Source organism: Suncus etruscus, chromosome 5 (assembly GCF_024139225.1).
Source record: "Suncus etruscus isolate mSunEtr1 chromosome 5, mSunEtr1.pri.cur, whole genome shotgun sequence".
Taxonomy (NCBI): domain Eukaryota; kingdom Metazoa; phylum Chordata; class Mammalia; order Eulipotyphla; family Soricidae; genus Suncus; species Suncus etruscus.
In genome coordinates this window covers 118,380,439-118,402,326 of record NC_064852.1, presented here as the reverse complement: position 1 = coordinate 118,402,326, position 21,888 = coordinate 118,380,439, and the positions used below count along the sequence as shown (strand labels likewise).

General features: G+C 44.2%; 2 protein-coding genes and 1 pseudogene across 2 annotated transcripts in view; 2 read left to right on the top strand and 1 right to left on the bottom strand.

Annotated features, from left to right (window-relative positions):
- CLK1 (CDC like kinase 1) overlaps nt 1-21,888 on the bottom strand; it is a 747,223-nt gene that overhangs the window by 596,405 nt on the left and 128,930 nt on the right. The gene's annotated exons all lie outside the window — the stretch shown is intronic.
- Nucleotides 1-21,888, top strand: part of LOC126008678 (aldehyde oxidase 2-like) — a 96,452-nt gene that overhangs the window by 26,117 nt on the left and 48,447 nt on the right. The window contains exons 11-19 of the mRNA XM_049772917.1: nt 2,699-2,850; nt 4,368-4,461; nt 7,522-7,631; nt 9,513-9,697; nt 10,198-10,385; nt 14,646-14,650; nt 15,583-15,675; nt 18,375-18,544; nt 19,338-19,452. Of these exons, the coding sequence (XP_049628874.1) occupies nt 2,699-2,850; nt 4,368-4,461; nt 7,522-7,631; nt 9,513-9,697; nt 10,198-10,385; nt 14,646-14,650; nt 15,583-15,675; nt 18,375-18,544; nt 19,338-19,452 (1,112 nt within the window). The remainder of the gene's footprint in view (nt 1-2,698; nt 2,851-4,367; nt 4,462-7,521; nt 7,632-9,512; nt 9,698-10,197; nt 10,386-14,645; nt 14,651-15,582; nt 15,676-18,374; nt 18,545-19,337; nt 19,453-21,888) is intronic.
- Nucleotides 11-129, top strand: LOC126010334 (uncharacterized; annotated as a pseudogene).

Below are 21,888 nucleotides of genomic sequence, written 5' to 3'. Positions count from 1 at the left end.
AGTGAAAACCATCTATGGCCATACCACCCTGAACGCGCCGGATCTCGTCTGATCTCGGAAGCTAAGCAGAGTCGGGCCTGGTTAGTACTTGGATGGGAGACATCCTGGGAATACCGAGTGCTGTGGGCTTAGAAAAAAGAAAGAAAAGAAAAAAACAACAGTGAAAACTTCACCCTACTCGTCTGTAGTTTTCTGTATCTTTCTCAACACCACACCCCATCCTCAGATAATTCTAAAATAAAAAGGTAAATGAGGGCCGTAGCAATAGCACAGCAGATAGGGCATTTGCCTTGTACCTGGAAGTGACCCCTAAGCATAAAGCCAGATGTGACTTAATTGCCCCTCCCCACCAAAAAATAAAAATGAGAGAAGTTTACTAATATCATAATGCCGTCTAATATCATTATTGAACTTGGAAAATTCAGTTTTAATATAATCTAGAAGTAGATTGAAGGCTCTGAGTAAGTAGGAAAAAAGTAAAATAAATAGTCTAATAAGAAAAATATTGGTCTTCCTAGTTTTCCTGCAAATGAAAATAAAGCCAAAAACTTTTGCAGAAATTAAAGACAAGTAACCATGGGAAATATGAAGCAATAGACCATAACTCTATTCTGGAATAGGGTCCCAATATCTTCTATAAGATCTTGAAGCAGGGGCCGAAGAGATAGCATGGAGGTAAGGCGTTTGCCTTGAATGCAGAAAATCTGTGGTTCAAATCCCGGCATCCTGTATGGTCCCCCGAGCCTTCCAGAGCGATTTCTGATCATAGAGCCAGGAGTAACCCCTCAGTGTTGCTGGGTGTGACCCAAAAAAAAAAAAAATGATCTTGAAGCAGGAAAAGGGTCAGCACTACATGATGAACCATTCTAGGAAAAAGCAGTTGATTGCTTTTAAGGAAGAATTGCTTAAGATCAGGATAATAAGGAGGAACCAGTCATTTTTCCCTTCAATAAGGTTAGTGGGTCTATTGGCAGAATGGGTAAATTCTTGTATGAAATATATTTTGAGTATTGATAAAAAAAATAAAGCTACATGAGAGGGTGAAACGTACCAGAGAAATATTAAAGCCATTTTGTAAGCTAGTAAAAAAATAATACTAATAATAACTTACTGCAATTGAACCACGGCCCTAATCAATGTATGTGTTAGTGGTTTATCTACAAACTCTGGAGAGGTGAAAAATTAACTCTAACAGACCAATTAAGTCATCCTTAATGATCTAGTGATCTATTTACTTTCAAGACTGGACCTGAATCCTTTATATCCTTTACTGAATCCTTTACTAGGAGGAAAAATAAAAAGCTTGCATTAATACTCTCAGAGTGCAGAAGTCCAGCTCTGACACTTAAAGACATTTTGAATTACTTCCTTGCCAGGAAATTTGCCTCAGTTATACTGGATTCTTTTCCCTAGTTCCTGTTTCCCTGGTTTCTCCCTGGGGGTCCCAAAGCTCCCATACCTCCCCATTTGCTAATGGAGCAACTATCTGCACGGCTGCATTGATCTGATTTCCCCTTAAAGCCCTGCCTGGGGAGGACTTTCGGCACTGAGACTACCAATAAAGGAACAAGATCTGTGATCAAAGTATACTGACTTCGATTATTTTCTTTCCTTTCATTGATTCTGTTCAATGAAGATCTCATGCAGCTATATGGCATACTAGACACTGCAGCATGTTCTAGGAAAACTGACGTAAACAAAATATGTTTGGGCTTTTAAGAACTTTTTTCTTTTATTAGTCAGACCAATGTTGCTTGATGGTGGGAGGAATTACTCCCAGTAGCATGCTCAGGGGACCTTGTAGTGCCAGAATCAAACCCAGGCCTCCTGCACCTAGGTAAAACATAACCCTTTAGAACTATCTCTCTGATGTGTTCTTAAAACATTTTAAAAAAGATTTCTGAAAGTAACATCATAACATCTAAGTTTTAGATGACACAGTTGAAAATCTTCATATACTACATTACCATAAAAGAAACATTATTAATTTGGAATGGGGATTGTTTGGGTTATATTTGTCAATGTTCAGTGGTTACTCCTAGCTCTGCACTTAGAAATTACTCCTGGCAGGCTGACTGTATGGAATGCAGGGGATAGAACACAGGTAGATAGCATGGAAGGCAAAAGCCCTACCTACTGTACTCTGACCCCAAAATTATTGACTCTTTTTTTTTTTTGTGATACCAATAAAACCTCAAAATGCAAAGAATACACTTTCCCATTGAACTGCATTCTTGGCCCACTTTATTAATTTTAAATGACACTGACAATTGACAAACTTTTAGTACTATTTTAATTTTAATCTCATTATATTTATTTCTTTTATCACAAAAGTTTTGCATAGATTTACTATAACCAGGCAGGAGGGGGTTATGAAAAGTTCTAGTGGGTCTACCACCTACTTATTATTAGTGCCATTTATTTTCTGTATATTCTCTATGTTTTGTCCAAAGCGAGGAGAGACCAGACCAAGAATTCCTAACCTGGGCTGTAAAGTGGCCTGTGAAACAACTCTGTGCCTGGAAATACCACTGTGGATATCTGAGAATAGTTGTTGTCTGTACTGTTTCAGAGTTCATTGGGGTCCTCTATGTGACTAACCAAGAGGGGCTACTGCACCCCATGAAGCACCCCAAGCATCATGGCTACAATTTTGCTTTAGTTTGCATGTCACATGTTAAAGAATCTGGCTTTCCAGGTCTGACAATAGGTGCTGGATGCAGTCTGGCCCAGGTAAAGGACATCCTGGCAGAGAAGATTTCCCAACTCCCAGAGGAGAAAACTCAGACATACCAAGCCCTGTTGAAGCACCTGAAGACCCTGGCAGGCCAGCAGATCCGGAATATGGCAGTGAGTTCTCCAATTTAAATACTGGTCATCCCCAACCTTCTTACCATCACCAAAAATAGTGGACAAATCATTGGGGAAATTAGTAAGCAAAGAGGTCTCAGTGGCCAAGTGGTTAGTGTAAATGAGCCTGGTGATGTCAGATCCTGGACAAATAGAGAGCTTTCAGGTTCAAAAACTATCCACAAGCCATTTCAGGGGTAGGGGAAAATACTCTAATAACCCCTTATTTTAGGTAAAAATGCGATATTTATTATGAGTCTCAGCCCATTAGGTTAGGAGGAAAACTGGATGTGTACTCTGTTAGGAGGGAAAGGAGAAAAACAGGATATGTGCTGTAAGGCTCTGTGTGTTTAGCTGCATCTCCCCCTTTTCTGTTTGCTAAACACAAAAGTTTGAGACAGACTAGATAGACTGTGCTCTTCATATGTACTACTTTTCTCTATAAGAGGCAGGAACCCAGAATCAGTAGTACCAGTATTGCCAACAGCATGAGTGAACAGATCCATTATACCAGAACAGAGCGTATAATATAGTGGTAAAAGTAGCTGTTATTTTGCATAGATGCAGTACAACAAAGTAAAAACCTTTAGACTAGATTATATTAAAGCAGAGTAGCCTTTCTCAGGAATCAATTGCAGGCTTCAGGCCAGTCTTTAGTTTGCCTAAACTCAGAGGGTCTTTCTTCTAGGACTTGGGGAAAGGTAAGGCTCCCTTTCCCCCATTTTCTTCTACTTAGAGGCTGTCATTTTAAGACATCACATGTGAGCTCTTGGGTTTTTTTATGTCCCATGTCATTGCCAGGGTAACATGAAGCCTGCCCTGGTTCCATCTAAGGCCCTTGGTGGGACCCATCTTTTGGGGTATATGTCCAAATGCAGATTGGCTGATAATGGCTAGGTGATGGGGAGGCCTTCTCTCTGCTCACTCTGACTTGGGGACAGAGTTTGCAATGACCACTCAGTCTCTGTGGGCTGTGCAGTCCTACCAGGTCGAGAGAAATCTTTGAGATGGTGTGAGAACAAGCTGAGAGCTCTACCCACAATGGCACCTCCCCAGCAGCCTCACTCACACACGTACACACACACACACACACACACACACACACACACACACACACACACACACACACACACACTGTGCCCAAAGCCAAGTAGTGAGGTGACTCTGAGTTAGATACTGAACTTCAGTGCTTACTTCAGGAGACAAAAGTCAATTTTTCCCAAGCTCCACCATCCATGAGTACAGATGCAGTCATCCTTATTCCTGGGGGTTGGGGGACTAAATATGAGAGGAGACTTCCTGTGGAGTAGACCAGTGCTTCATTGTTTGTCAGTAGCAAGCCCTCTCCCACCAGGCAAACAGGTAGGAGGGAGTCTTCAGATTGACTGGGCAAGTCTCCTAAGCAAATGTGTCCTCAGACCCTTTTGCTGCCTAATGGGACCACAAGTAGACACATGTCTGTCTGTAGGGCAGAGGATTTGAGTGGCAGAATGACCACAGCTATAATCTCTCCTTAGTCCTTAGGGGGACATATCATAAGTCGGCATGACTACTCAGATCTGAATCCAATCCTGGCTGTGGGCAAGGCTACGCTGAACCTGGTATCACAAGGTAAAGATCCTGCCACACTTGGAAAACCACCTACAGAGTTGTTTCATTTGGTTTGGTTTTATTTTGTTTGTTTTTTGAAGAAGCATTTTAAATCTAAGCTCAAGCTTTTACTGTCGGGGCCGGAGAGATAGCACAGCCAATAGGGTGTTTGCCTTGCATGCAGCTGACCCAGGATGGATGATGGTTCGAATTCCAGCATTCCATATGTTCCCTGAACCTTCTAGGAGCGATTTCTGATCTCAGAACCAGGAGTAACTCCTGAGTGCCACTGGGTGTGACCCAAAAACTGAAAAAGATAAAGGTTTTACTGTCATTTTTGCTTAGGTGGTTACTCCTGGTTCTGTGCTCAGAAGTCTCTCTTGGTAGGCTATGATGAGATGCCAGGGATCAAATCTGGGTCCATTCTGGGTTGTCCATGTGCAAGGCAAATGCCCTACCACTGTGCTATCACTTTGGCCCCTTCACTGTCATTTTTACAATGTGGAGAGTCCAGTGAAGAAAGCATAGTGATATAGGAAGGTCAGTGTCTTGGTACCATCCATGTGACCTCCATTCCTCTTGGATTGAGGCTGTGGATCAGGGAAGACTGGTTGAAGAAAGGCCTCCCCATCACCTGGCCCATCATCAGAGGCCTTGAAGTGAGGCCTGAGACCTGACTCTTTACACTCAGGCCTCACCTTGGCTATGGGAGAAGGTACAAGTCTACAAGACCAGGTGCACCACTACCAGGGCTGAACCTTCTGTGCATGAAAGAAGGCACTGACTAATTTTAGTTTCTGCTTGAAAGGGTTGTGCTTCAGGGCCTGCCCCCTGAGGTCTGTGGCTCTCACACTCACTGCAGCTGCTCCAACGATGCCAACATCCCTTCCCTGGACACTAACCAGCCCTTGACACGCCTATCCTAACCAACTCATCTGACCCGCCAAATGAATCCACTTATGGAGATGGCATGAGGTGGGAACTCCCATCTGTCTCTCTCCTTACCTTCCTTAATAGTCCACAAGGTCGGGGCTGGCAAGGTGGCGCTAGAGGTAAAGTGTCTGCCTTGCAAGTGCTAGCCAAGGAAGGACCGCAGTTCGATCCCCCAGCGTCCCATATGGTCCCCCCCAACCCAGGGGCAATTTCTGAGTGCTTAGCCAGGAGTAACCCCTGAGCATCAAACAGGTGTGGCCCGAAAAACAAAACAAAAAACAATAGTCCACAAGGTCGGGACAGAGAGATAGCATGGAGGAAAAGCATTTGCCTTGCATGCAAAAGGACGATGGTTAGAATCCCAGCATCTCGGGGCCGGGAAGGTGGCGCTAAAGGTAAAGTGTCTGCCTTGCAAGCGCTAGCGTAGGACGGACTGCGGTTCCCATATGGTCCCCCCAAGCCAGGGGCGACTTCTGAGCGCATAGCCAGGAGTAATCCCTGAGCGTCAAACGGGTGTGGCCCAAAAACCAAAAAAAAAAAAAAAAAAAAAAAAAAATCCCAGCATCTCATATGGTCCCCCAAGCCTGCCAGGATGCGATTTCTGAGCATAGAGCCAGAACTAACCCCTGAGCGCTGCCAGGTGTGACCCAAAAAACAAAAACAAAAACAAAATAGTCCACAAGGTCCCCTCCCTTCAGGATCCCTCTCAGTCCCTCACACCTCCTCCGTGGGTAGAGACCCCTCTATTGCTCACTGGCCTGCTGATATGTTCAACCACTTCCACACCACTGACTTATGCTGCTACTAAGGGGCCAGCCCTTTCCTCATTAGGGGGAGATCAAAAGGCTGAAAAGAGACTAGGTAGAAAAGGAAAGCTCTCAGGTCCCAAGCTTTACACAGAGCACACCCAGAAGTGAGCAGAGAGAAGGCCTTCCCACCACCTGGTCCATCATCAGCCAATCTGCTGAGTTCTCCAATCCTGTGACTCCAGAGGGCCTCAACCAAACCCCCAAAGACCAGGAGAGAAGCTAAACCTATGGGCACTAAGTCAGCATGGATGGAGTAATCTCCATGCAAGGGCCCTTTTGGTGCTAGCAAGAGATGTAGTAGTGGTAGCAGCAGGAACAGTACTAACAGTAGAAATAGTAGCAGTTGTAGTATCAGTAGCAGCAGAAGTGGTAGAGAAATAGGAGTAATAGTAGTAATAGCAATTGTTGCAGTAGTAGCTATAGCCACAGTAGTAATAAGTAACAGTATCAGTAGTAGCAATAGTGGCAGTACCAGTAGTAGTAGCAGTAGTATTTAGTAGTAGTAGCAAGCAACAGTAATAGCAGCAACAGCAACATTAGTAGTAGTAGTAGTAGTAGTAGTAGTAGTAGTAGTAGTAGTAGTAGTAGAATCAGCAGTTGTATGATTGTAGCAACAGTGTAACACAGTTATAACAAGCAGCATTCATGGTGGTGGTGGTGGCGGTGTATTGTGATATTGCTCTTTATCTTGCCCTAAGATCTTTCTTTTCCCAATTTTGCCAGAACCACTTTTGTCCAGAGCAGACTCAACTCTAATGTGAGCAGTTGCTCAGATATTCTGGGCTACAGTTAAATCCCCTCACACCACATCCTTTAAACACCACCCCTCGTTCTCTAAAGGCCCAGACACTGTCCTGGCCATGGGAACATTGTGCTGAGAGGAGGCTGTGAATTGTTTACTTTGCTCAGACAGTGCAAATCTCCAGCTTGAGAGCAACCATGGCTGCACGAACCAATGTTCTGATTTGTTAGAAGAAACTGCAAGGTCTGTCTTTGCTTTTTACAACCTCGCTCAACTCATTTATGAGCCAGTTAGCAAGATTCAGTCCACCAGCCTGTGCTGCAAGGTGAGAAACACCCTCAAGCCCCCTCTTGGGGGCGCCTGGCAGACTTTGGAGATAGCAAGACCAGCCTCCTCTGGCATGGAAGCTGGTGAGAGAAAAGTAAACCCTCTGAGTCTCCCCCCCACCTTGATCCAGGAGCTGCACTGGCAGGCTCAGACCCCAGCTCATTCTCACCAAAGGGAAGGGGCCCTTTTCTCCCTGGCAGCTGCCACTGAAAGGCTAAGACGTCTTGCGTTCCTTATGAAAATCTGCAGAAATGGTCTTTCCTTCCACAGATGGCTCAAGGCAGATTCCTCTGGATGAGCAATTCCTTGCGGGTTTAGCAAGTGCTGACCTGAAGCCAGAAGAAATCCTGGCCTCTGTGTATGTGCCTCATTCCCAAAAGGTGAGCAGCCTGCCATGCACTTTAGAGAACTGTTTTTCCTGCATAACTAAGGCCCATCACCTTTAGGAATCTGAAAACAGGTGGAAAGAACTGAATGACTCTGGGGACCTATTACCAGGCCTCTGTAGCTTGGCCTGGCCCTGAGGCCCCCAGTCACTCCTGATGAGCTGCTCCAGGGCATGGACTTGGCCTGTTGTTTCAGCTGAGGGGTGGGGTCAGTGGAAGGCCCTAGTCCTGCTGTCAAGCCCTCCCAGGTCAAGTGATAACATCGAGGAAAGGTCTAAAACTGTGAAATGTACTTCCCTGCCCAACCCAAAGGGAGTTGCAGTTGGGGCCCAACCCTTCCCAGGTTCATTTGAGTTAAGCTGGATGGTTCAGAGGAACATGGGGCCTCCAGAGGTTTTTAAGAGCATGGGGGCCACCAGAGACATCCTCTGCCCTTACTTGGTCTCTATTTCTGTCTCCCAAAATGACACCAAGAAATCAGTTTTATCAAAGAAAAACAATATATCATGGGTGGGGGGAGGGAGGGAGAATGAAGGAGGGAGGGAGAGGGAGTGCTTGGGAATTAAAAGCTAGAAGTTGGGGGTCTGAAGCAGGTAGAGCATTTGCCTTGCATGTGGCTGACCTGAGTTCAAACCTTGGCATCCCATATGATTCCCCAGCACCACCAGGAATGACCCCTGACCTCAGAGCCAGGAGTAATGTCTGAGCATCCCCAGGTGTGGCCCCAAAATTAAACAAAACAAAACACCAAGGAGTCACCTTGGTTATTCAGGAAACTTCTATTAGGTCATACACCAACCACATGTCCTCTACTTTTTCCTTAGAAATGGAACCTCTGAAGCAAGACCCTAGTCAGTCAGGTCAAGTGTGCAACTGTGTTAAAGCCCCAAAGAAACTGGCAGACTCAGTGCCCAGCATCCCCTGTGGGGGGACAGAGGGCAGTGGACAGGGACACAGGCTCCCTTCATTGATACCCCATATGGTGCCATGGTGCCAGGGGTTGTCAGCACATTAGTCTTCTACCTCACAGCTGCCTTCTGGTGGCTGAGTCCTTAGTCCCTTTTCATCAGAAAATGGATGGAGAAGTAGTGTTTTCTACCAGTCTAGAAGTGTTGGGCATCTCACTGGCATTTTCAGCTCCTAGCATTCAAAAGCACCTGTGTTCTGAGTGCTCCACCACCTCTTGAGGGCAAAAGAGGGCATGGCCCCTGGAGAGGAGACCTCATGGATGACTCAAGTTTGCCTGGCAGCCACAGCAAGGTCTATGTGAGACCCAAAGGACAAATACAGAGGGGACAGAGGGACTGCACAGGCCACAAGGCATTCGCCTCACATGCAGTCATTTGGGCCCACCTGGATTCAATCTCTGAAATCACATATGGTTCCCTGAGCACTACCTGGGATCACTCCTGGAAAATCCCCAGAGCACTGCTGATTGTGCTTTCATTCCAGAAACAGAGGGACTGCATGCTGTCCCTGAATACATGATCTGATCACTCTAAACAAGAAGGTAGCCAAGCTGTCCTGTAATTCTGTCATGAAAGGGAACACAGACTATTTTATGTTTCTTCGCATTGATTCTTTTCTTTTCTTTTCTTTTTTTTTTTTTTTTGGGTCACACCCAGCAGTGCTCAGGGGTTACTCCTGGCTCCATGCTCAGAAATCGCCCCTGGCAGGCACAGGGGACCATATGAGATGCTGGGATTCGAACCACCGTCCTTCTGCATGAAAGGCAAAATGCCTTACCTCCATGTTATCTCTCCGAACCCCTCTGCATTGATTCTACCTGACTCCTCAATGACACCAGAAAGCAGAAAGTGCATTCTTAGTGTAGATACTATCTGTAACCTCCAAGTGATGATTTTGTCTTCACAGGGGGAATTTGTGGCTGCCTTCCGACAGGCTCCATGCCAACAGAACGCCGTGGCCGATGTGAACGCTGGCATGCGAGTCCTCTTCAAAGAAGGCACAGATGCTATTGAGGAACTGAGCATTGCCTATGGCGGGGTGGGGATAGCCACCACCTGTGCCCAGAAGACCTGCCAGCAGCTCCTGGGGAGGTGAGCCAGGCCCTGGGTGAGTCTTAGCTGCAAAGTAACACATAGATAGACTTTGACTCTGACCAATATAAGTGGAACCCTAAGAACTGCAGACACTCATGACTCTTCTCTGAGTAGCGACTGCATGTACCAAGTCTTATATGGTTTTGATGAAATAGGTGCTTCTGTGGGTAAGAAGGATCAGATAAATGGTCTAGGCCTTACCACTTACCCACATCAATACCCCAGCAAACCCACAATGGGCATTGTTTGTGCTTCTGGAACATGCTTGGAACAAGAAAGCCCCATGGCACAAACCCCACCCTCACCCACCTTGACTGACCCCTTAAGCAGTCTCAAAGGTCTCAGTTTTCCTTAGGGACTGGGGGAGGTGGTTTATGATCATAAAGTAAACTTGGGGTCTCTAAGTTAGCACCAGCCAATACCTTGTGCATAGGCTGCAGGATTGAGCCTGATTCTCTGTAAGTTCCTTCCTGCTTCTAACTGAACCTGCCCTGCAGGCGCTGGACCAATGTGATGCTAGACGAAGCTTGCAGGCTGCTTCTAGATGAAGTCTCCATCCCAGGCGGGGCTCCCGGGGGCAGAGTGGAGTTCAAGAGGACCCTGCTGGTCAGCTTCCTCTTCAAGTTCTACCTCCAAGTGCTGCAAGAGCTGAGGAGGCCTGACAGGCTATCCTCCTTGCCTGTAAGTGCTCTGGCTCTTGAAGGCGCCTTCTAGCCCTCAACTCCCGGCTACCCTGCAACCTTTGCAAACTATCTTGTGGGCATGACTATCTATCATTGTACCTTACTTGTCACCTTACCTTACCTGTGTCAGCCTGCAGCTTCAATTTATTCGTGGTCGTGGAAAGGGTCTGCACCTATAAAAGAAATGGGTGGGAAAAAGGGGACCACCAAGGATTCTGATTATGGCGTCAATTTATTTTTGAAATGCCATGACTTATATAGTTTTTACACAAAGGGAGGAGGGGACAATGCAAACATTTATCAAGCATGCATATGTCAAGCATGCAGTTCAAAAGGTTTGGCATGTGCCTGTTAATTTGATACAAGTTTCTTGAGGAACATCCTATTATCACACCAAAAGCTCTATCTATAGATCTGAGTTTCCTGAACCAGAAGAGTGTGACCTTATGGTTTTTTTGATCTGCGTCAACTCATGGCCAGGTGGCATGTACACAATGTATAGCTCATTAAAGGACAGTCCTGTTAGAAAATGGCAGTTTGCTACAAGATGGCCGTGCTTATGCTAAGACTGTGAAGGAGAATCTGCTGGCAAGCACGGGGACCATATGGGATGCCGGGATTCGAACCACTGACCTTCTGCATGAAAGGCAAATGCCCTACCTCCTTGCTATTTCTCCGGCCCCGAAACTTACATATTTAAGCTGCTTCTTCTAGGTTTTGTGACCCAGACCCCAGATGTGACCCACCTCAGTCACCAGCACTCTATCGCCAAAGCTGTCTGGGGACCAGATGAAATGCTAGGGATCAAATTCTGGGTCTGCTACGTGCAAAGCAAATACCCTATCTCCTACTAATATTACTCTGACACCAATTTTTTTTAAATATATAAATAGTGTAGTTGAATCACTGAGAGTTACACAGTTATAAAATTGTTCACGGTTGAGTTTCAGTGATATAGTGTAAACACCTTCACTAGTGCACATTTCCTGCCACCAATGTCCCAGATTCCCTCCCACTTTCCCAGCTGCCCTCTCCCCTGCTTGCCTCCTGACGGATATTTTTCTTCGCTTTCTCTTTCTCTTTCTCTTCCTTTTTTCCCCTTAGAAACTATAGTTTGCAATATTATTACTGAAGGAGCACCATGTGTATTACTTTATCTCCTTTCAGCACTCAGTTTTTGTCCAGAGTGATCATTTCCAACTCTCACTGTTATAGTGGTTGCTCTTCTGCTCTAACTGTACTCCCACACCACTGTTTGTGACAAGTTTCCTACCATGGACTGGTTTTCTTGGCCCTAATCTCTATTGTCTCTGGATATTAATAACATACTATTTTTTATTTTATATTCCACAAGTGTGTGCAATCATTCTATATCAATCCCTCTCCCTCTGACTCATCTCATTCAGCATAATAGTCCCTATATTCATTCATGTTATAAGCAAATTTTTATGACTTCATCTTTCCTAGTGGCTGCATGTATTCCATTGTATAGATTTACCACTATTTCTTTATTTATTCTGTTCTCATGTACTTTGGGTTATTCTCGGATTCTGAATATTGTAAATAATGCCACACATAACAGAAGTACAAATGCTTTTTCTGTGTTGTGTTTTTGAGCTGGTATTTGTGGATCATATAGAAGCTCAATTTCTAGGGTTTTTTTGTTTGCTTGGTTGGTTGGTTTTTGGGTTTTTGGGTCACACCTGGCAGTGCTCAGGGGTTACTCCTGGATCTATGCTCAGAAATAACTCCTGGGGCTGGAGAGATAGCACAGCGGTAAGGCGTTTACCTTAGACGCAGAAGGACGGTAATTCAAATTCTGGCATCCCATATGGTCCCCCGAGCCTGTCAGGAGCGATTTCTGAGCATAGAGCCAGGAGTAATCCCTGAGCACTGCTGGGTGTGACCCAAAAACAAAACAACAACAACAAAAATCACTCCTGGCAGGCTCGGGGGACCATATGGGATGCTGGGATTCGAACTACCTTCCTTCTGCATGCAAGGCAAACGCTATCTCTCTAGCCCCTCAATTTCTAGTTTTTGAGGAATGTCCTTTTGTTTTACAAAAAGGCAGGACTAGTCAACATTCCCACCAGCAGTGAATGAGAGTTCCTTTCTCCCCACGTCCACACCAGCACTGGTTCTTGCCCTTTGTAATGTGTGCCAGTCTCTGTAGTGTGAGATGGTATCTAATTGTTGTTTTGACTTACATCTTCCTGATGATTGATATGGGGCATTTTTTCATGTGCCTTTTGGCCATCTGTATTTCTTCTTTGAGGAAGTGTCTGTTCATCCCTTCTTCCCATTTTTGGATAGACTTAACTTTTTTGTTAAGCTCTACCAATACCTTATATATCTTAGATATTAATCATTTATCAGATGGGTATTGGATAAACAGTTTCTCCCATTCTATGGGCAGTCTTTTTATTCTAGTCACCATTTCTTTTGAAGTGCAGAAGCTTCTTAGTGTAGTCCCATTTGTTTATCTTCGCTTCTACTTGCTTGGTCAGTGGTGGTTCATGCTTGAAGATGCCTTTAGCTTCAGTGTCATGAGTGTTCTGCCTACATTTTCCTCCTTATAATTTGCAATTAGGTCTTATATCATGCAAGGTCTTTAATTGATTTTTATTTTACTTTTGTGCACAATGTTAAAGAGAAGCCTGAATTCACTTTTTGCATGTAATTGACCTGTTTTCTCAGCACCACTGATTGAGAAGGTTTTCCTTGTTCCACTTTATATTTCTTGTCCCTGTATTAAAGATTAATCAATCATACACCTGAGAACCAGTCTAAAGATTATTCAAGTCTATTCTATTGATCTGAGGATGTCTTTTTTCTAATACCATATTGGGGTTTTTTTGTTTTGTTTTGTTTTGTTTTTTTAGTTTTTGGGTCACACCCGGCAGTGCTCAGGGGCTACTCCTGGCTCTTCGCTGAGAAATTGCTCTTGGCAGCATCGGGGGACCATATGGGATGCCAGGATTTGAACCACCATCCTTCTGCACACAAGGCAAATGCCCTACCGCTATGCTGTCTCTCCGGCCCCTTTAATACCATACTGTTTTAATGACTGCTGCTTTATAATACAATTGGAAGTGCAGGAAAGGGATGCCTCTTATCTTCTTTTTCCAGAGAATTGCTTTAGCCATTCATGAAGTATATTGTTCCATATAAATTTTAGAAGTGTGTTATCAATTTCTTTGATAAATGTCATGAGTATCCATAAAAAAATTTGCATTAATTTGCTCAGAAGAAGGCAATTACCAACCACTGATGACCAGGACAATCTTCAACAATATTTAATTTCCTTTTTTGTCTTTTAACATTTTTTTAATTTTTATTGAGACCAATGTGAATTACAAGTCTATCACAATTATATTTAAGGTACATAGTGACAGTGAATTAGAGCAATTCCTACTACCAGTATCATCCTCCCTCCACCCCTGTTCTCAGCATGTTTCCCTTATCTCCACCCTTAGCCTCCTAGACTGTAAGTGTAACAGGTCCCTTTTGTGTATAACTTATTGTAGTTTGGGTCTCTTGATTCTATTGTCATTGATTTTGGGTTAGGTACTTAGGTCTGATCTTTTTTATTTCCACTCAATGTTCACGGAACTGTTTGCCTCTGATACCTACCATCCACTTTTTCTTTTTCCTCGTAATTTATGAGGCAGAACAAAATGATTCATGTTCTATGGTTCTGATGAAGAAAGAAAATAAAGGTGGGGAGGAGCCCCTGTTAAGAAGCCATAAATATAAATTTAATAGAAGAAAATAAAAAGGGGCTGGAGAGATAGCATGGAGGTAAGGCGTTTGCCTTTCATGCAAGAGGTCATCAGTTCGAATCCCAGCGTCCCATATGGTCCCCCGTGCCTGCCAGGAGCAATTTCTGAGCATGGAGCCAGGAGTAACCCCTGAGCACTGCCGGGTGTGACCCAAAAAACACACACAAAAAAAAAAAAAAAAAAAAAAAGAAGAAAATAAAAAAAGAAAAAACAAGAGGCCGGAAAGCTAGCACAGCAGTAGGGTGTTTGCATTGCATGCAGAAGGATGGTGGTTTGAATCCCGGTGTCCCATATGGTCCCCTGAGCCTGCCAGGGGCAATTTCTGAGCATTGAGTGCTGTCGGGTATAACCCAAAAACCAAAAACCAAAAAAAAAAGAAAAAGAAAAAGAAAAACAAAACAGGAAAAAAATAAAAGATAGGGAACTGGTGTGGCAAGTTTCTTTCTTTCCTTTTCTTTTCTTTTTTTTATTGCATAGGTACAGTAAGTATTGGGAAAATTAGAAAGAAATTTTCTTTGAACTCAAAAATACAGAGTTTCTTCACCCTTGAGACTTACTGTCATGGGATTGACAAGCTCCGGCCATGTTCATTGTAAACCCCGGGGTCTATTTTTGTTGCCCAAGAATGTTCCGCTTGGTTGTGGAACAATGTTTAATTTCTGAAATAAGACACTTGATGTGTTTTAGCCACATACACCTGAGCCCCAGTGAGCTGACCATTTTACTGCAATACCAGAAACACTGAGTCACCGAGAAAATCAGATTCTCCCCTGTCCCAAGAACTCCAAGTCCTTTCAGGAGGGCTTATTTCTTTATTTCTCCTCCTGCTGCTGCCAACCAGTTCCAGCAGTCCTCTCCTCCTAAGGGCAACCGAGGATTAGAGTCAAACCAGCCAGTCCAGTTTCTCACTGTGTAGAAAGGAAGAGAAGAGAAGGGAAGGCCAGAAACACTCAAACGTGGGCCAAAGAGGTAGTAAGGAGGGTTCAGGCATTAATTAATACAGTCGCAATTCTGCAATGCCAGTTAGATCACTCCTGGGCACAGAGCCAGGAAGAGCCCCTGTGTGAGTACAATTGTTTGTGGTACAATACATCTCACCCTACACACACACACACACACATAACACACACACACACACACACACACACACATCTTTTGTATGTGGAGACTTTATTGTACTCATTTATGCCTTTAAGCCAGAGAGAAAGTGGAGAGAGAAAACCTTCCCCACAGAGCTCCAATCAATGTTGTTTTTTTTTTCCATAAATGAAACCCGGGGAGAAGATGTGGATTTGGGTGGTTGAGGCTTCCCTGGCACTTCAGCTGTATTGACCAAATTATTTTCACAGAAATCAGAACCCAACTTAATCATAGGCTAACCAACTTCTCTTTGTTGTTTGGAATCCTCTTTCAGGACAACTATCACTATCCTGAAATATCAAAAAAATATCTAAGTGCTCTAGAAGATTTCCAGATGACAATGCCCCAGGGAGTCCAAAGGTACCAGGTCAGTGAGTTTAAGTAAACAAAGAGCTTGATTTTCTTAAATAAGCATGTGAACAAGGGCTTTGGGTTTATGGTTTTCTGCTCTGACTTTACAGTTACTACTTCCAGGTTGGTTCTTTGTTTAGGCTACGTCAGGGTGACGCTGGGATCTCTGATCTGGCCTGAGCTGCTGTTAGATGTTCTCAAGGCTGACCCAATCTTCTCAGTCTACAGATTGTTTCCTTTGGATCTTTGTTTGCAGAGCAATGAGTCAGGAGTGGGCAGGAGGAGCAGGCCAGCCTGCAGTTTCAGCTTCAGGCCCAGATTGCTAATATATGATCTCTAGCCACAAAACCAGAGCCCTGTAAGCCAGTAAATTCACCCTTTTTTGAAGAACAATTTATTATATATATTAGGTTATAGTATGGGGGTTATGGCTCTTACCTTGCATGCTTCAACCTTGGTTAAAAGCCCCAGCACCATACATGGTCCCCCAAGCACCACCAGTGCTTCAAGCACAGTTTTTTAGTGTGCTTCAAGCACACTATTCAAGCACAGTGGCAGGAATAAGCCCTGAGCCTGCAAAGTGTGGCCCCAAACAAACTAAACATATCTTTAGTAGAACACCACCTTTCCCCTCACCACACAATTCTGCTGAAAAGTCCCAGTTGCAACTCCATCTCCTGACACTCTTGATGCTGGTAGAGGTGACTGGGTGACTTATGTGAAGAAGGAGAGAGAGAAAACATCCAGGGGAAACAATCTACTGCTTTGTCTCTAGTCACCTCTACCTCTGGGAATGAAGATATAGGATTGTGGGCCTTGCTCTTCTCAGTAAAAAAGTAAAGTCAGTACTGTATCTTACCCAGGCCTTCTGGGTCCCTGGCCTTTCTCTCAGAAAAGAATTTTAGAAGAATATGAGAAGTGAAGACAAGTTTTATTTAGAAGGTCAGAGAAGAAAAAAAATTAAAAAAAAAAAAAGATAGAAAGTCAGAGAAGGGGGACGAGAAAGAGAGAGTATAAAGCCCGCCTCTCCCAAGGCAGAGAGAGTGCACATTCTGGCATAAAAGTATGAAAGGACTGAAGTGCACATCTTAAGGCAAAGTGAGGGCAACTGTGCTCAGGTGCATGTACTCAGGCAAATGTACCCAGGCAATACCTGTACACAGCAGCAACACAGGGGCCCAGGGAGCACAAATGTTCACTTTGTTTCAAGTTGGCTTTTCTAGGGTTTTCCTCAACCTGACCCATAGAGGTTGCCTACCAAGGAGTCCAGGGTGATTGCTAGGGGGAAGAGTTGGGAGTAGTTGATGATCTCTGATCTTTGCTCCTGCGGGAACTTCTCTCATCTCAATATAGGGTCCAATCGTCAGTGGGCTTGTGGTGGCACTAGATAAGTTTTTATCAGGTCTTAGAGGAAAAGGTTAACTCCTTCAAATCTGCTCTCTTGGTTTTATGACATTCCAAGAACTTTTATTATACCCCCCAAATCCATTACCATAGGACCAAAGCAATAGCAAAGCAAGTAGGGTATTGGCCATGCACATGGCCTACCTGGGTTCAATCCCCAGTATCCCATATGGTCCCCTGAGCCTGCCAGGAGTAACCCCTGACTTCCACTAGGTAGCCAAAAAAAAAAAATTGCCATGGGTAGGAGAGTACCCTTTCTTATCTATTCAATTAACTCCCCAGAATGTTCCTTTGCTCTTTAAAAGAGCAGTTGATGCACTTTTATTCCAGAGCTGAATGAACTCATCCAACTGAGGCTCTATACTCAAATTGTCTCTCAGGCTTTTAGCTTCATTTTTGGTCAGCCAGCCTCAGTAATTTGACCACACTATACTCTGGTATCATAATCACTATATGTGAACAGATTGATGTTGCAAAGGTGATAAATGGACAAGGAGAACTTGCCTTCCAAAAAGGGAAGTACAAGAAAGAAGATGCCAAAAGGCAAAGCCTGGAATTTTGCCCTTGTCATTGCCAATTTTGCCCTTGTCATTGCCACATGACTGAAATGACCAATCCCTGTCTGATTGTGTCTGGTTGCATCATGCTCCTCATATGCTCAGTTCTGGCTTTGTTGCTCCCAGGTGAACATCTAATTTCTCTTTTTTTTTTTTTTTTTGGTTTTTGGGCCACACCCTGTGACGCTCAGGGGTTACTCCTGGCTATGCGCTCAGAAGTTGCTCCTGGCTTCTTGGGGGACCATATGGGACGCCGGGGGATCGAACCGCGGTCCATCCTAGGCTAGCGCAGGCAAGGCAGGCACCTTACCTCCAGCGCCACCGCCCGGCCCCAACATCTAATTTCTCAATCTTGACTCAGGAGTGCTGGAATCAGCCAGGCCAGTGTTAAAGAGCAAAGGGCAACTCTTCCAACTAGCAACCAGCAGCTCAGTAAACCCCAGACCCTGACTTTAATAATATCACTGTAATATAGCAATTTAAACTAATTTTCTTTTACTGAAGAATCTTTTTTTTATCGTTCTATTTGCCATTAGGTTGTAACAAGCAATATAAAATTAATTATTTTGTGATTGCAAAGAGGGAAAATTTCAGGGGTGGGTGAGAAACCAGAGACAATGGTGGAGGGAAGGTCGCACTCACTGGTTGTAAAATTGGTGTTGGAACATTGACTGTCCTAAACAACTGTGTTAAATCACACTGTTTGAATAAAGTTAAGAGATTGGAAAAGGGCAACTCTTGCTTTCCTCTGCAGAGTGTGGATTCTCGCCAACCTCTCCGAGATCCAGTTGGACGCCCTGTCATGCACCTCTCTGGTCTGAAACATGCCACCGGAGAAGCCATATTCTGTGATGACATCCCCAAGATGGATAGAGAACTTTTCATGGTTTTGATGACCAGTACCAGAGCACATGCCAAAATCATGTAAGGGAATGTGAAGCCCTTTAAAAGAACTTAGGGAATTCCCTCAAAGGAATTGTGTCCCATTCTTCTACAGTACCCAAGACCCCCAAAAAATCTAAAATGAAGAAATCAAGACAGGATCACCAGGCAGAGGAGCAGTAATTATGGGTTCCTAGAATTAGCTATCATGAGAGGAAAAAAAGTTGTAGTTCTAGATCTCATGTTTCCATTCAAACTCTGCAAAATCTCTCCTGCTGCATCTTAGAGCTTTTGGGGTTACTCTGAGGATCAACTGGTGATAAAAAAAAAAAAAACTGGAGTCCATCTTGACAGACCGCTAAGTGACCACTGTTCTAAGCTTCCTAAAGAGACTTCTTGTGGGCTGTAGAGATAGCATGGAGGTGGGGCATTGCCTTGCATGCAGAAGGTCGGTGGTTCGAATCCTGGCATCCCATATGGTGTCCCGTTCCCCCCCCCAGCCTGCCAGAAGCGATTTCTGAGCATAGAGCCAGGACTAACCCCTGAGCGCTGCTGGGTGTGACCCCCCCCAAAAAAAAACAAAAACTAAATAAATAAATAAATAAATAAATAAATAAATAGACTTCTTGCCATGCTGCCCCCTCCCATGCTTCCCTCTCAGCAGCTAGAGACCCCTGAGCCCTCTCTCCTGCACGGTAGTTCTGAGAAGTCAAGGCCAACACTGGACCATTGTTACATCTTTTTCTTTTCCTCTATTCTCTATCCCTGTTTCCAATTTAGCACTTTGAATATTTACTGATTTCTTCTGATTTCTACCTTTGAATTACTTTTGCAGATCAACTGATTTCTCTGAGGCCCTTGAACTCCCAGGGGTGGCTGATGTGATAACAGCTGATGATATTCCAGGAGCCAATGGTGTTGAAGGAGACAAATTATTGGCTGTCAATGAGGTATGAAGCAACCAGTCTTCCAGATGAATATCTCTGTGCAGAATACACATCATGTACCATCTCCTCTCTCCATCTCTTATTGCCTCTCTGCACCCTGCCATCAGCAGATAGAATTGCTTGATTTTCCTCTTTACCACTCAAACCTCTTCTAGATCAGAAGTTACATAATGAAATGGAAATGCTGCCCTCCAAAAATAAGTCCTGATTTTTCCAGTAGGTTCTCTAGAATCCACATATTCACATCTGAAAAATAAATACAGGAATTGGCCTATAATAGGTTAAACACTCTAGAAAATTTTAGGACGTGGAGCGAATGTATAGCAGTTAAGGCACTTGCCTTGCATATGATGTTGGGTATATGGTTTACCAAACACTGCCAATAATGATCCTTGAGCTCAGAACCAGGACTAGCTCTGAGCTGCAACAAACAAACAAATAATACCACTCTAGAAAAATCTAAAAAGAAAAGGACAAATAATACAGCCACTGTTGTTTACATTGAACTCCCTACCTTTCTGACTACCACCACCACCCACTACTCCCAATTATCTTCAGATTTTTAATATAAAAATCTTGTTCTTGATCTTGATCTTGTTCTATTTCACCCTTTCATTTATTTCCACACTTATTCATTGAGTATTTGCTCTGGAAACAGGTTCATGTTCCCGCTCTGCAGCTTTACCAACTGTGTGTCCTGGTATATCACTACAATGGAAATAATCACAGCTGGCCCCACCTATGTTTCTACTAGGAGACTTAAATTAGTTGACGCATTTAATGTGCTTATTACAGTGCCTGACCTGCAGGGGGTAAAGGTTGGCCTTAATTGTCCCATTTTCATGAGTCCTCCTTCAGCTGTTTCCTCTCTGGCCATAGAACTAACCATTGTCCTTTAGACTCAACTCCAAATGTGGAGGTTGGTTATCATTTAAAAATTGTGTTATCTGGGGCCGGGAAGGTGGCGCTAGAGGTAAGGTGTCTGCCTTGCAAGCGCTAGTGTAGGACGGACCACGATTCGATCCCCCGGTGTCCCATATTGTATCCCCAAGCCAGGGGCGATTTCTGAGCGCATAGCCAGGAGTAACCTTGAGCATCAAATGGGTGTGACCCAAAAACCAAAAAAAAAAAAAATTTGTGTTATCTGCTTGGGCTACTATCACAAAAATTACCAAAACTGAGCAGCTTCAAAAATAGACATTTTGGGGTGTTTTTTTGTTTTGTTTTGTTTTGTTTTTGATTTGGGACCACACCCAGTGTTTCTCAGGGATTACTCCTGGTTCTATGTTCAGGAATCACTACAAGCAGTGCTCAGGGCTTCCAGGACCAAACCCAAATTGGCTGTAGGCAAGGCAAGAGCCCTACCTGTTGTACTATCGCTCTGGCTACAAAAGAGAAAATTCTGTTTGTTTGTTTGTTTTTGTTTTTGGGCCACACCCGGTGACGCTCAGGGGTTACTCCTGGCTATACGCTCAGAAGTTGCTCCTGGCTTGGGGGACCATATGGGATGCCAGGGGATCGAACCGCGGTCCATCCAAGGCTAGCGCAGGCAAGGCAGGCACCTTACCTCTAGCGCCACCGCCCAGCCCCAAAAGAGAAAATTCTGATTTGTATATGTGAGACTCCATTTTGATCCACAGTACTACATGTTCCTCTCCCCTCCCCCAAAAAGCACTGCCAGATGTAGCCTTGGGGGCCCTTGGGCATCACTGAGTCTGATTCCCAACCACTGCTGGGGTGACCCAGATGAACCCCATCACCTAAGTTCTGCAACCTTAGACCCTGGCACTCAATCATTGGGCCCGATTGGCTAAGTATCACTAGGAGTCACCCTGAGGTCCATGAGTGTTGCTTGGGAGATTTTCTCCTTCCAACCCCCACAAAATTAGTGACTTATTTTCTTGAGACTTTACAGCTTTGGAGGTTGGAAAGTACAAGATTATGGTGTTGGCTGCTTTGGTTTACTTTGAGGTTCTTTTCCTCCTGACAGTTATCCCTCTCCAGTTATCCTTACATGCCCTTTTCTTTGAGTACAAACCTCCCTGTCCTCTTTTTCTACTTGCAATAACACCAGTGACATTAAATTAAAATTCAATCATTTTTTGATTTGTTTGTTTGTTTGTTTTGCTTTGAGCCACACTCAGTGGTGCTCAGGCCTTACTCCTGGCAATGAACTCAGGGATATGTATGTCTGGATGGCTCAGGAACCATATGGAGTACCAGGGATGGAACCAGGACAGCCACATGCAAAGCAAGTGTCTAACTGGCTATACTAACTCCAACCTGTATTGTTCAATCAAATCACTTCATGAATGTCTTCTTTACAAGTCTCTGTCTCTAAATATAGCAGGGCCTTAGCCTGAAAATGAAGGTGATGAGATGGGAATAGGGGAAGGAGGGGGTTAAGGGAAACATAGTTCAGTCCAGTATCACTCCTAT